Raw genomic sequence first — 14,651 nt, forward strand, 5'->3', positions numbered from 1 at the left:
AGAATTAATATAATATATGCTTTTTCTTTCATTACAAGCTTGGCTGACATTAATTCCCATGGATCCCTTCCCTATTTTGCTTGAAAAGCATCCAGCTTGTCTTGTGGCCTGTCCACTGTTGTGACATAGCAGCACTTGGCAAAATAACATTAGATTAGTATGAGCTTAGTCCAAACAACAAACAACAAACTCAGACTTTATTTACCTGATCTTCCCCAGGTGCACAGTCCAAGTCAACAACTTCATATACACATAGAAGAAACCAGCACTCTGGAATATTATCTTGCAGATCTATTTTTTTATGATATGGGCGACAGGCAAATTCGGACGTTCGTTTTCGGACACGTTTCAGCAATAAGTCATCATAAAAAGAGATCTTCAAGACTGTATTCCAGAGGGCTGGTTTTGTCTTTGCATGGGTGTTATAACATGAAGCTCATTCTGAGTAAAGGAGTACAAATTTTACAGTGTGTGTGTATAATGTCTGTTGTATATTCGTTCCAGTGGAGGTGCTCTACACTATAAAATTCAAACTTTGTTTCTCCTGTTCATTATTTTTCTGAACTACATATGAGGCTGTTTTAGGGCATGGGAAAACATAAATTCATTCTAAACTGATCTGTGTTCTACTTACAGTTGATAATCAGCAGGTCTTGCACAATCTTGGTATTGATATCCGTCAACCCACCCAAACCATTACGTTCTGTTATTTTGGCGAGTGTAAGTTCAAATTAGCACTTTTTTAAAGACAAGGAACACAACAAGAGGAGATGGGGATGGAGACAGAGGAAGCACATGCAGAAAAAGAGTGATTGAGGGAGAGATTAAAGGGGATACTGAGTGAATGATGGTGAAATAAATATAGACAGAATAATAGAAAACAGTCAAAGACAGAAAATGAGAGTGAACAAGTAGACAGTGAAAGTTCGAGATACTGAGAGAGGTTGAGGGGGACAGAACAGAGAGATAGGAGGCAAAGGACGATAGAAATAGTATGAGAAAAAATGAGACAGTGAATGATAATGGCAGAGAGTGAAGGGGGGTATATGTGCATATGTGAGAGACAGACAAAGAGAGAAGAAGGAAAGATGGAGACAATAATTGAAAGAGATAGAGACCCTCTCTCCCATGTCGGGTGAGGAGAATTGTGTAAATGAGATCGACTCATTTCCAACACAGAAACAATCCTCCCCCCCATCTGTCTTTGACAAACACACACTATCCTATACACACACACAAACACACGCACACATACACACACACACCCTCATAAACACTCATGTACACCAGCAACAGCAGCCAGAGATGAAAGGAATCAAAAGATTATAAGCAGACATCTGAAGAGTCCAGTCTGCTCCCGAGAGGATCAACCATAATTGGTCCAGACAAACAGCCAAAGGACAACAACAATAACAAAGCCTCCACGCACACAGAAAACTGCAATTAATAAATCAAAACAGGAATAGCAAATTAAATGTATGAACAGATATCGACAGGGCTTTGAACAGGGCTCCATTATTCTCGGCCTATTGTTGTGATCTGCCAGTTGCAGGGGCCATGTTTGGACCAAGATTTGCATATCTAAATGAGTGACCATCACATCTGCATATTATGCCAGACTAGGCTATGGTATTTGGTGTTCATTTGCTTTGTGGCTTGTAGCTTGTTAGAGGGCTGTTCATAAACAATTCCAATGTTTAGCTTTCATATCAGGCTGGACGGCAGAGAGCGTGAGGAGGAGTTGTGGGATGCACAACACTTAACCACGGGAACTGTGCCTCTTGAGCTGTTGTTATTCAGATCAGACATATCTAGGCTTGTGGGAGTGTTACAACTGTGTGTTTGTGTGTGTGTGTCACCTGTTGTAGTTGAAGAGACAGGAGCCCCACTGAGCATGCTGCCCTCTGGATCCAGCATGGAAGAAACAGCTATCTGTGCCATCGAATTGATTTAGTCCGTCAGCCGTGTTACTGGAGGCGTGGCTGTGGACCACGTCCAACAGCACAGTGATCCCTAGAGAGTGGGCAGTATCAATCAGCCGCTTCAGATCCTCAGGGGTGCCAAAACGACTGAATTGAGAAGGAGAGAGAAACATCAGCGGGTGCTGGCGCGAGCGCAGGGGGAGATTCAATATTAGCCAAAGTTTCAATCTCAAACCGAAACTGCAAGACAACACTGACACTCGGATTTGGAATCAATTAGAAATGAAATCATTCAAAGTCAACAGAGAGAGTAAGAAAGTGAAAGAAATAGAAAAGGAGAGAGGGAACCTGACAGACAGTAAGAGAGAGAGACAGGGGAGAAGAGATACAGACAAGGCATGGGCTCATTCCTCATTCGGAAAAAGTTTAGAGAAGCATACTGTATGTCCATAAAGTCGGTGCTTCATTCATTTTCAATGGAGCTGCTCAAGGCTGTGCTTTGATATGACACTGCAGATTAGAGTCTTCTGCTTTTGGCTCCTTACTGGCTTTGTGAGAGAGATGTTCATTTTCACAGTCTTAATACGAAAGTAATGATTCATGTTGAGCCCCCAAAGTATTTGGATAGGGACAGACAAAAGATGGTCACTGCTAGCCTCTCATACTTATTTAGGTTGCTTAGCTGTAACAGAAACCACCTAGACCAGTTCCTTTTTGTTCCCATTTTGGCTATTTCTGTGTTGTTGTTGTTTTTTTTTTTTTTTTTTTTGTGTGTGTGTGTGTGTGTGTGTGTGTGTGTGTGTGTGTGTGTAGTGGAAAAGGGCCCTGAAATATACAAAAAAAAAAAAAAAAAGAAAAGTGAGGAGAAAACGAAACAAGGACACACAGTATCACAGATGGGAAGTCCCACTCTGTATTTGTGCCCATGTTCTATATCATTGTGTTTCAGATGTCATATATATCCTAGTTATTTCTTTGCTGGCAGGCACAGCTTGTATTGTAAGCTACTATGTTTGGACATTGTCATAGGTTTTTGAAAAACTGTAACAGCCTTGGTTGAAGATTCATTGACTAATAGGAGGCAAGGTGAACATGAATACAGACCTTCAAAGACCCTAGAAAACGCAATCAATAACACTACATTTAGGTACAACACATACTTTACACTTTAATTTCAGAGAGGCACAAATTCACCAGGACATAGCGATGCTGACGGATATGCAGACTGGAGGTGGACTAACAGGCATCATGTTCCACTGGAAGGTCTAGTGCTTTTTTGCATGAAACCAATCTGAAACCCATAGTATAATGCTGCCTCTCTGATCATCTGCAGAAAATGATCACTGAATAAGTAATACATTTTGCATAAAACAAACTGAAAAGCAAAATGAAATGATGCCTCTTGGTTTATTACATCGAGTGAAGACACGGCTCCAGAGCAGTGAGTAGTGAACCTATTCTCTGGCCAGATATGCACACTTTGAAGGCGGGCTGAGAGATGAACAAGGGCCGGTGGAACTTCAAGTGGGACACATTTTGAAATTAAATTGTTGCTGGTGAAATGAGCCAGAGGCATAAATAACCAACTGAACAGATAACTCTAAGATACTGTAATATTGTGAATGCAGTGAACTTAGTAACTGTTTTGGTTGTGTTTTAGGCACATGTCAGATATCTGAATGATTGGGTGCTCTCTCAAAGTCCACTGACCCGTGCCAATTTTGCCTACCTGATATACAATGATATACAATTTCAATGTCTAAAAAAAAATACACTGAAATTACTATGCACTGCAATGAATATATCAAGTCACATGTCACACAAACTTCACTGTATTCCATATCATTTATTTGGATGATATATTAGACCTGTTTGAATGCCCTCCACCCAATATTTTTAATGTGGAAATTGTTTATTATATGAGGTAAATTGAGTGTGGGGCTATGAAACATCAAACAATATGTTGCTGCCCAAATAGTTATGGAGCTTAGTTATGGAGACTTAAGATCTAAATTTGAGTCGTATTCTACTTTAAGCGATGCATCTACTGGGACTGCAGAATTCTATTTATTTATTTATTTTCATCTATTTTGGACAGACTATTATCGGACTAACACCACTTGAAAGCAATGGAAACACAGGAGACTAAAGACTGAGAGAAATCATGTAGTTGTCGTGATCTCATTTCCTGTGACTGTAGTGTCTTGAGGAAAGCATAAATCCACAAATAAACACAGAATTCATAACCCAGACATACATGTCCATGTCATGTAAATATCATAGAAGGAAGGAATGTAGGGTTTGGATAGCCATATATTTGATTGCTAAATAATACAAATAAAAAAAGCTAAACACTCAAAAAAGTAGGCCATGACTGAGTCTCAGAGCCCCACTCTGACCTCCTCTATTTAACCTTGACACAACTTCCTCATGAAATCACATGTGAGTCAGCTTGTCAGCTTATGTTTCATGTTACATATCATTACCATGTAGCTACATACACAGTACTGGACTAAAGTTAGAGCCTGGCAGTTAAAGAGAGTGTCCTGTTTCAAAGGTTAAATTTCACAGTTTATATTCCAACAGGAGCCGCTGTGATCATCCCTCTTGAAGCTTCAAGACGTTGAAGTCCTACAGGATCCAGATTGAGCCCCTAATGAAGTGTGCTCATGTATCTGTCTCATGTCAAGAACCATATTTGTAATTACATATGTATCTCTAAATTCCTTAAAATTACTTTCAGTTCAATATAGAGTACACACAGGACCTTCATCTATTTCACACTACTGAAGTGACCTGGACAGTATTGTCCTGTTCAAATTGGTGTTTTCTGGTAGACTTATTACCATTGGTTAGTGCAAACTAAACACAATAAGAGCAAAAAAAAAAAAAAAAATCTGTTTTACATTCACAACCTTATGGCTTTACAGTAATGAAGTATGGTGAGTAGCTGCTCAGAGTGAATGTCTTTACTTAGTGTGAGAGAGAGGAAGTGACATAGTTAACTAGAGATTTGAGATTTGAGTTAAACTGTGTAGTTTCACAATGTTGAGTAGTATTGTCATGGAAATACCATACACTAAGAAAACTCAAACTACAGTCTTTTCATAGCCATCTAATGGTATGATATCAGCGGTGAGGGGTTACCAGTTATATATCTAATTAAGTTACATAGTATTACTTGTCTGAATAACAAAGTAGTCTAACAGAGTTACTATGTAAAATGGAGTGATATTACAGTTACTGTTGTAAGCTGAGAGATGTTTTAAGCAGTGGTGCAGTTATTTGTTATTCGGCTACAAATAAATTATTTTCTGTGCTGCTGAATCAAGCTACAACCTGTACATTAGGTTGTTGAAATGTGGACTGCAAAATATCTCCACTGTAAGCTTGTGGGCATTTGACTATCTGAGTCCTGATTATGACAGCACTTTTAATTCATTTGTGATGAGTAATGTGTGATGGGTTACTACATACAGAAAATGATGTACAGTAATCAAACTTCCTTAAAAGGCAAAATGAGTAGGATTTGTCATTGTGGTTTGTAAACACAACATTCCTCCCCGGCTAAGATAACCGTCGGCCAGCATCTACCTGTCCAACAGGAAACAGGCCAACACTGCGTAACTCTTCATCATCATCCTCTCCCTCAGTGCTCACCAGCGGGTGAAAGACAACCCTAGATTCCCTCTCGTTGTGGAACGAGCAGGTTCGCTTTGTCCGATCCGCCTCGGCAATTTTCGAAACTTCCTATTGGATGTTGACTCACTACCCAAAGGCTAGTGCCCAGGAGCATCCTGAACACAGCAAAACAAGACCATCCAGACAGAAGGCAGGGTCTCTGCTGACACACACACCGCCATACACTTCTAGTGGTTCACAAGTGACGATTAAGAGGGATTATTTTATGTCTGTATGTATGGACAGTATATGATAGTCTATACATTTTTTAGGCCCTACTCATTCTGCCTTTAAAGAGGAGCATTAAATAATAAATAACATATTACATTTAAAAAAAAAAAAAAAAATCCCCAATACTCTATGGTGCATAAATCTGGCTAAACTTTTAATATTTCCTGAAGGAGAAGTGCCCTCACTTTGCCTGCAGTGGTTAAATGAATGTCAAAACAAAACACACAACCTGTGTCTGTGATTGCATTACCTGCCCTTGGCTTGAACTGGAGGTCAGGCAGATGAATTGTGGAGTCAGACTGGGACCATTTCAGTGATCCAGTAACATTACTTTGACACTGTATATATGGCTTATAAACCTTATCATCACAGCTATGACATTTGCCATGATACTTCCAGTCAGGATAATAATAAAGGGAGCTTAATGCAATGGAAAGGAGAAGGTAGCTATAAAACCACTGATCCTTTTAACCTTTCCTCTTCCTGGCAAATGACACTGATCAAAGGAAAGAACCATGTGCTTATGCATTTAAAAAGAAACAGGAAGAGAAAAATTAATAGAGACAGAGCTATTTACTTACTACCAAGACCCTGCGAGCCATTTCATGATATAAGAGCCTTAATACCTCCTTTTTCCTGTCCACTCCAATCCTGCACCCTCGCTGGCTCCCTCGCTAAGTCCCCCCTTCCCCCTCCCACCTCTCCATTCCTCCCTTTTCTTTGGGAGACATTTAAAGGATCCATGTGAAATACTAAGCAGCCTACTCAAGGAAAAAAAAAAACTGAGCAGTTTGCCTGTTTTACCATTATGTTCCTTATTAGGCTTAGTCCTTCATACATTTTTTACTCATATGATAGCCTAGACTCTACTCATTATTTCCCTTTCTTCTTCTTCTCCTCCTCTCCGGTCCTGCGTTTCCTTGCCATCCTTACCTGCCCCTTTGCTTTCAATTAATGCACGTTAAAAGGCCACCCACACAGACAGGCACGTGCAAGTTCACACACATGCACACACGTGCACACAGACACACGTGGAGATGTCTTATACTACTGCTAGTGTGAGTTTGTGTATAAGCAAAGAAAGGTACAATTATAGCCTCTCAAACTACAAGATAACTGAGATGGTGATAAGGATGCAGAACCCTAAAGGTGTGTGTGTGTGTGTGTGTGTGTGTGTGTGTGTGTGTGTGTGTGTGTGTGTGTGTGTGTGTGTGTCTGTGTGTGAGTCTATACATGAGTTATTTTGGATTAAACTGAGAGTCCATCCTCACTAGAGATGAATTTGTTTTTTCTCCTCGTAACTATTATGTATTTTCTAAGGCCTTTCTATTTCAGGATTAACTGCAAATGTGTTTACAGTCAGATTAGCCATCCTGTCACATTTGCTCGATGTGATACAGTGGCTCAGTGTGTGTGTGTGTGCGTGTGTGTGTTATGTGTGGTTATGTGTATTTGTTGTTGGGAGAGGGTTAAGGTGATTTAGTAGCATTCGAGCAGAATATAGACCAGACAGGGCAGCAGCAGCTTAGACAATTCTGTAGTGCTGACACAAAACGATAACCATTAAGTTATTGTCATGTCCCTAGCTGCAGCACAGCTTTTCAACAGGACTACAACAAATTAAACGCTGCTTTGGTTTAGGTGTGTGCACATGGGGGGGGAATGAGGAAAGGAGGAATGAGGCTCTCTCTCTTTTCCTGGTGGAAGAACAGGGGCCAAAGGAGGGAGGCTGGCAGGATTGAGAGATAACAGCAGTGACCCTGAGTTAATTGGCAATTAGAGAGCCGCTTGTGTTATTGTTATACCAATAAGGCTATAATTAGGGTTGTCTCACCAAGGTGTGTATGCGAGTTTGTTTGTGCTGTGTTTGTTTGTGCCGTGTTTGTTTGTGCCAAGGCTGCCTCGATGAAGTGTTATACAGGTCAACCAGTGGTCAGTTTACAACTGATGCTGTTGTCTTTGCTTTTTCTGTGTACCCAGATCTCTGTCTGTCTCTTTCTTTCTCATTTCATTTCGTGAAAATATTCAACATTTTATGCTCTGAATGGTACACTTTCTCCATCAAGAAGTGGAATTTTAGTGGCAAAACTAAGGAATCTGCATTAATTTTGAGAGGGTACACCAAATGACGTGGTATAGGCAAATATGTTGTTGCATGTAACGTGCAATTTTGAGTTTTTTTTTTTTTTTTTTACCTGGATGCAGCAAAGAAGTTGGTGACTTGGTAGCCAAAACTGGCATAGTAGGCATGTTCCATGACGGCCATTAACTGGATACAGTTGTACCCTAGGTGGAAAGGTAGGTAGAAAGAACATGTTAATGTCCACTTTGTACTACATGAGTGCGTGTGTGTGTGTGTGTGTGTGTGTGCGTGTCTGTGTGTAGTTGACATTTCCTCCTGATTGCAGCAGGTCAAGTTTTCACCCTGCAGTGCTCTGAGAGAGGGATGAAAAAAGAGGAGGAGATAAGGGAAGGGAAAAGAGAGAGAGAGAGAGAGAGAGAGGTACCTCTACCCAGAAATACATCTTTCCAAGGGTGGATTCCCCACTGAGACCCTCAGGCTTTGTCCTCCTTTCAGCCTCTTTTGTGTGTGTGTGTGTGTGTGTGTGTGTGTGTGTGTGTGTGTGTGTGTGTGTGCGTGTGTGTGTGTGTGTTTGAGCTAGTTTCTCAGCGGTTTTAGCCCTGCTATCAGCCCCTTGTGTCAGTCTAGCCTGCTATCACCATCCCCTCGCCTCCTCCTCCACCTGCTGTCAGAGGGCCCCTCAGGACAGTCCATGAACCTCTCAGCACAGGTTTTGGAGATGCGTGTGGAACTGAAGTTACAGCATAAGCTTGGTCTGTGCCCATAATGTTCACACCACATCCAAACAAAGCCCAACTGCCAAGTGAGATTTTGAAGCACAAATCCTGCTCCAGCGTGAGATGAAAATGGACAGCGCGGCCAATGTATGTGTAGCTATTGTGAATAGCCTAACCACCTCTCTGTCTTTTGTTTTGCAAAATTGGACACACACACACACAAACCCACGCAGGCACGCATGCACACACACACACACACACACACACACACACACACACACGCACACATGCACACACTCATCTCCCATGCACAGTAATTTAACTTCATCAGCTGTACTGCATGTTTTGGCAGGTGGGGGAGGTGATAATGTTGATGTTTATTTTAACATTTAATGCCTCAGTTCTCCTTTGTGCACTCGTCTGCTTCCATATTCTTGACTCTAACTCTGGGAGTAATTTTTTGAGGCCCTTATGGCAGCTGCCAGTGTAATTACATGCAAGATATCTCAGAAACATGCTAAGCAGGTAGTCACTCTCTTCAACCGTGCTAGATGGGCCGCTTTTAATAATTTAAGAATTATGCACTTTAATGAAGACTTACTACAGGTGGTGTGACATTATGAGAGGCCTAATGTTGAGCTGTCAGGAGGCGTTTAAGGATGAAAGTATTCAATTTTCTCTCCTTATCTTATTTCAAAGACTTCTTTTGAAGAGCTGTCATAAATCTAGGATCTGATTAATGCCATAACACTAGTGGGTCTCCCCAGTTATGCCACTGAAAACTCCCCAGGAAAGTTTTCTTAACCTAATCTTTTTTCTTTCTTTCTTTCTTTTTTTTCATCTGGGGCCTTTTTGTGCTGTTTTTGTTATTAGAGAGCCATTCAATGAACTACATTTTTACCCCCAAGTTTTGGTATCCATAAAGGCAGAATGATTAGGATTTTCTTAAAAAATCTATAGATTCATACAAAAATAATCCCTCTCAATCATCACCATTCATGACCCTCTATAAGTGCGTAGCAAAGTGTGTATCTGCAGACCCCTCTGCTTGGATTTTCTTGTCTTGCTGTACTAAGGACTCTTCTGGGTGTCGGCCTTGGAGCAGTAGGTGTGTAACTCCCAGCCAATTACAGCATGCAGTGCCTGATTGATATTACCTCATCCAATAGAAAGAATACGAACATCATAGCTGAGTACTGAGGATTGCAGTTAAAAGAAATACAGCAAGGTGCGCCAAGTGGACAAAGCTTGTTCCACAACGAGAGTGAATCTGGAGTTGGCTTTCAACCCTTAGTGAGCTCTGAGGGAGAGGATGAGGATGAAGACCGATGTGCTGTTGGCCTGTTTTCTGTTGGACAGGTAGGTGCCGGACAGCCAACACTCGCTGCTACGGGTTAGCCAGGGAGGAGGGGCCAACTTTGAATGTTGTGTTTACAAACCGCAAACAACAAATCCCATTCATTCTACCTTTAAAGAGGGTGCACTATGCAAAACTGCTGAAGGTTTATTTAATTGAGAATGTTAAGAATCAACATGGATAAGCAGTAATTTATCAGAATCATCTATGATGGTGTAGACTCAACCATCAAATTACATGGTTATTCCATGCTTTCCTGTCAAGTCTAAAGGGTCATCACCCTAATGGAACATGGCAATTTTGCACAGTACACCTTTAAGATTTTGTTGATCATTTACAAAGCATGGTCATACCAACATCACAGACTGCTGAAACCAATGGGAGTCAGATGCAGCCTTGGCCAGGTCTGTTCTGGCTATTGCAAAACAATTATTAGGGGTGTTATGGCCTTGAGTCTAAAAAAAAAAAAAAAAAAAAAAAATGCCTTGGAAATTTGCAAAGCAAAACCAAAAATCAGGACTCTGTCACACTCAGACTATTAAAAAAATCACTTTGATGGAGTTCCTTTTGAGTAGCTGTCTTAACTGTCTTAATGTTCTTTCCTGGTTCTTTTTGTTGGATTTTTTTTTTTTTTTTTTTTTTTTGTTCACTTTTAAAATTCAATTCCATTTCTTTTATTTAACTGATGGTGTATCTGTAAAGCACTTTGAAAAACTCTTTGAAAAGTCGGCCTGTTGGAGTGCATGCACATGTACACACACACACACACACACACACACACACACACACACACACACACACACACACACACACACACACACACACACACACACAAAGCAAAAGTGCTATCATCACAATTGTCCATGACTGCACAATCCACTAAATGCTAGTGTGTGAGGTATCAAGGAGAACATGACATGAAAGAAAAAAATCTCTCTTTCCTTACCTCCATCTAAAATCTCAGATGCTGGGTACACTGGGAAGACGTGCTTTCTCAGTTCCACTTTACAGTTTCCTTCATCTTTTCCTTAGCACTCAATTCATGTCCATGTTAGATGGATTTACATTGAGACAATTTGTACAGTGTAAACACTTGGAGATGCAGAATAGCCAGCCATGCTGCAGGAACTTTAAGATCCTTTGAAGTGCTTGAGAATAGAGCACTAAAGATGGTCATGCTTGAGCCTTGCTACGGTGAACTCTCTCTAGCACTTAAAGTCCAATCATATGCTTTTACCTTCAGGAAACTATTCTCCACCTTCACTCCCTCCTCTTTTTCTACTGAGTATTTTGTCAGCTAGTTTGAGAAGAAGGCTGATGACATCTGAAGCACTTATTCCCTACTAACCACAATCCTTCTCCACTCTCCGACAAACTTGTGTAACCTCACTGATTATTCCACTCACTCCTCTCTTTCCAGACAATTGGTTTTGTGCCCTCCGGATAACCTCACCAGGGACTTGATTCAGGTCGACCCAGCTGCTTGCCCAAGCCTTTGTCATTTCCCATCTCTTCTGCAGCAGCTCATGGCTCGTTTGGCAATCCTATTCTTGCCATGATGTCTGCAAATGACTGAGAATCTTCCACCCCAAGTGATCTTCAACTCTCAAAATTTTTTTCTAAATCTCCTCCTGTGCTCCATCCAGGGCCAGACTGTCCATCTGGAATGCCTGGAGAAGTCAAAAACAGCTACTAGTTCCAGGCAGCCCAGCGGCTGTCAGCCTGGCCCATTTCACCAAACAGACAGAGTCGGGGTTCTTATCAGATAGTGTTACACTGACAGCTGACAGCAGAGGACATCACCAAACCCACACCAGAAGCGACCGAGCGATTGCCTGATGGCATATAGACCATATTTACATGGCGGCCATTTTCCACTGATGTTACACTCAGGGTGGGAAATTCAAATGCTGTGATAAAAAGGATAATGTACTGCTGTGCTCCAGACTGCAGCTCTTACAAACGTGGAGGATCAAAATGTTATCACTTCATTGTGTTCCAATTGACCAGAAACTGAGAAAACAATGGATAGTGACAACCTAGGTGGGACATCAGGGAATATGTTACATGACACAACAGATAAGGTGCAAATTTATGATCAATTATTCTTATTAATTATCAGTGAACATCTTGGACACACTTCTTTTTAGGACCACTAGCTAAAGCCTGGAAGTAAAACACACTGGATGTAATCAAGCCTGCAATGTAACATAAGAGAAATAAGTGTAACAAAAGTGTGTTCAAGCACTTAAGCAGTGAATGTTTTGTGTGGCATAAAGGGGCTGGCAAGACATGCCTTCTTCCAGGAAGTGTCTCGCAGCTACTTGCTTGATGTGAATATGGTCTGTTGTCACGGGACATGTCCTGACAGGACCCAACAATGTCCCAAATACCCGAAACAGGAACCTGTAATCTTGCAGAGTCCAGGTTTATTTATTTTTGACTTCAGACACTTTGGACACATCTTTTTAAAAGACTAGTCTCCTTACTTCTATCTCTACTCTCCCTAGCAGGAATAACACGGCAGTTAAATCCTGTTTCCAACCAATAGCAGCACTTTGGGGGTGTGGTACACCTGCAACATCTAACTGAAAGTAAATGTGACTTTTTTTTTCTTTTTTTAAACCAAAAACAGTGTTGCTCACAAGATTTATTGGTACTCACTGCAAGCATGGGTATTTTTATTGACACTACTCACTGCTATTTATTTTTTTGTACTGCCTGACTTTTCGCTGGCTCACATTGTGTTCTGGTGGGAAAAGGTGCAATGTAACCATTTGTTGGTTGAACATCCAAACCACTAAAAAGGAAGGATAGGCAAGAAAGTGGTACAAAATAGTGTGCTTCAGTTAGTGTCCATACAATATGAAGAAAAGCAAAAAGGGTAAAGAAAAAGGCAGCTGGAAAAAAAGAAGTTGAAGTCACAGGAGAATGATGCCTCTAAATGTAAAAAAAAAAAATGTTGGTAGTAATATCACCTACATGCAAAAAGTCCAACAGTGTACTGCCAGTTAGAATCAAAAGGTGGGGTGGAAGGCCTGTGCAAGATGGGCAGAATATGGTCTCCAACTGAGATGATGATGGACAGAGAGCTGAAGACGTTCCACAGACAAATAAAGAATAAAAACCTGTAGGTGAGAAGGGACTCAATAAGAGAGAGACAGTGGGGCGAACCAGGCTTTGGCTGGCAAATTTATTCAGGTTGCCCCTTTTCTCACTGCAGTTATCTAGTGCAGATTTACAGACACTGTGTCATTTGATGTATCAAGAGGGATAATACTGTATGAACCAAAAATGTAATTAAATCACCTCAGGAGTATAGCCTCTATCTCTCAGTGAGTGTTCCAGTTAAGCTATACAGCCTCTGCGATACTCTTAATACAGCTTTAACAGTTTCAAAATTGCTTATAAAACATGAATTTGTGTGTTTTATGGCTGCAGGACTGCAGTACCTTGGTCAATACAGTATCATAGTTTCTTGTCAACTGTGCCAGGGGCTATGAAGTGTCCATGTGCTGTTTTCGGTGGGCCTGTATAGAAAAAAGTTCAGGTCCTTTTTTAATCTCAGCCTATCCTCGCCTCATCCATCCATTGGTGCCCACAAGCTGACCACATGAAAACAATGCAATACTTTGTTGACCTCACAGGGAAACTTATCCTCTTCTGTTTCAACAGGGAGGTCAGAGCACAAAGTGGTATCTTATGAAACATCACCCTGGGAGCTGGTAGGTAGGGATTTAGTGTCTTGCTAAAGAACACTTCAGCAGGATGGAAAGTTTCAGGAGGAGTCTCCTGAGTCTCTGTGCCATCCCAATGTCCCAAATCTCTTTGATTTGGTCTACAAGGCTTGAAAGGAACATCACAGACTTCTTCCTCTAGGCCAGTCCAGTTGTACACCACTGCTCATACCCTGCACTCTCTGCATCCACTGTGCTGAACACCCAGCACTCCCCTTCCTGGCACCAAGCTGGCCATGGTATGTGTTAGTGTGGGTAAGACTAGAGAAAGACAGCAGGAGAAACGGAAGAGAGAGAGAGAGGGAGAGAGAGAGAGAGAGAGAGAGAGAGAGAGAGAGAGAGAGAGAGAGAGAGAGAGAGAGATTTCTGTCAATTGTTATTTTGATGGATTTTGCATGGTGTGAGCTGTATGATGTGTTTTAATTCATTTACATACGCCCTTACCTTGGCCCTTGCCTCTAATGTTAATACTCACGAGTATCTGCCTGGCCTTCACCCGTACACAGCCTAATACCCAACTCAAATTTAATGATATTTGAACCCCAAGAACTCACTCATACATGCCCACATCAAATCATGAATTCAAGACTGGCCTAACAGTCAAAAATACAGCATATTTATCTCAGGTAGAAGCATCACAACTGTCAACTGAATGACAGGAGTGGTTAAAAACATAGTTTTGAACAAAACTAAACAGATTAAATAGAGTTACATTCTACTGTTAAGTGAATCCTTAAAGCATTCACTAAAAAGTACAAAGTACAAAAACTGACTCATAACCTGCAGCTATATTCAAATTTAAAATACAAGATTACATATCACTTTGTTACTGTCACTGACATTTCAATATGCCCATTTTTTGTGCGCACTGTGGAACTCCCGTGAAGACTATACTACAAGTTACCTGAATTAAACTATAATGGC

General features: G+C 41.0%; 1 protein-coding gene across 1 annotated transcript in view; it reads right to left on the reverse strand.

The window, feature by feature from the left end:
• The window catches only part of gbe1a (glucan (1,4-alpha-), branching enzyme 1a), a 142,739-nt gene that overhangs the window by 56,055 nt on the left and 72,033 nt on the right, over nt 1-14,651 (reverse strand). Inside the window, exons 6-7 of the mRNA XM_030068349.1 lie at nt 8,030-8,120; nt 1,860-2,069 (exon numbers count right to left, since the gene is read on the reverse strand). Of these exons, the coding sequence (XP_029924209.1) occupies nt 1,860-2,069; nt 8,030-8,120 (301 nt within the window). The remainder of the gene's footprint in view (nt 1-1,859; nt 2,070-8,029; nt 8,121-14,651) is intronic.

The sequence above is a fragment of the Myripristis murdjan genome, chromosome 14, assembly GCF_902150065.1.
Source record: "Myripristis murdjan chromosome 14, fMyrMur1.1, whole genome shotgun sequence".
Classification (NCBI taxonomy): Eukaryota; Metazoa; Chordata; class Actinopteri; order Holocentriformes; family Holocentridae; genus Myripristis; species Myripristis murdjan.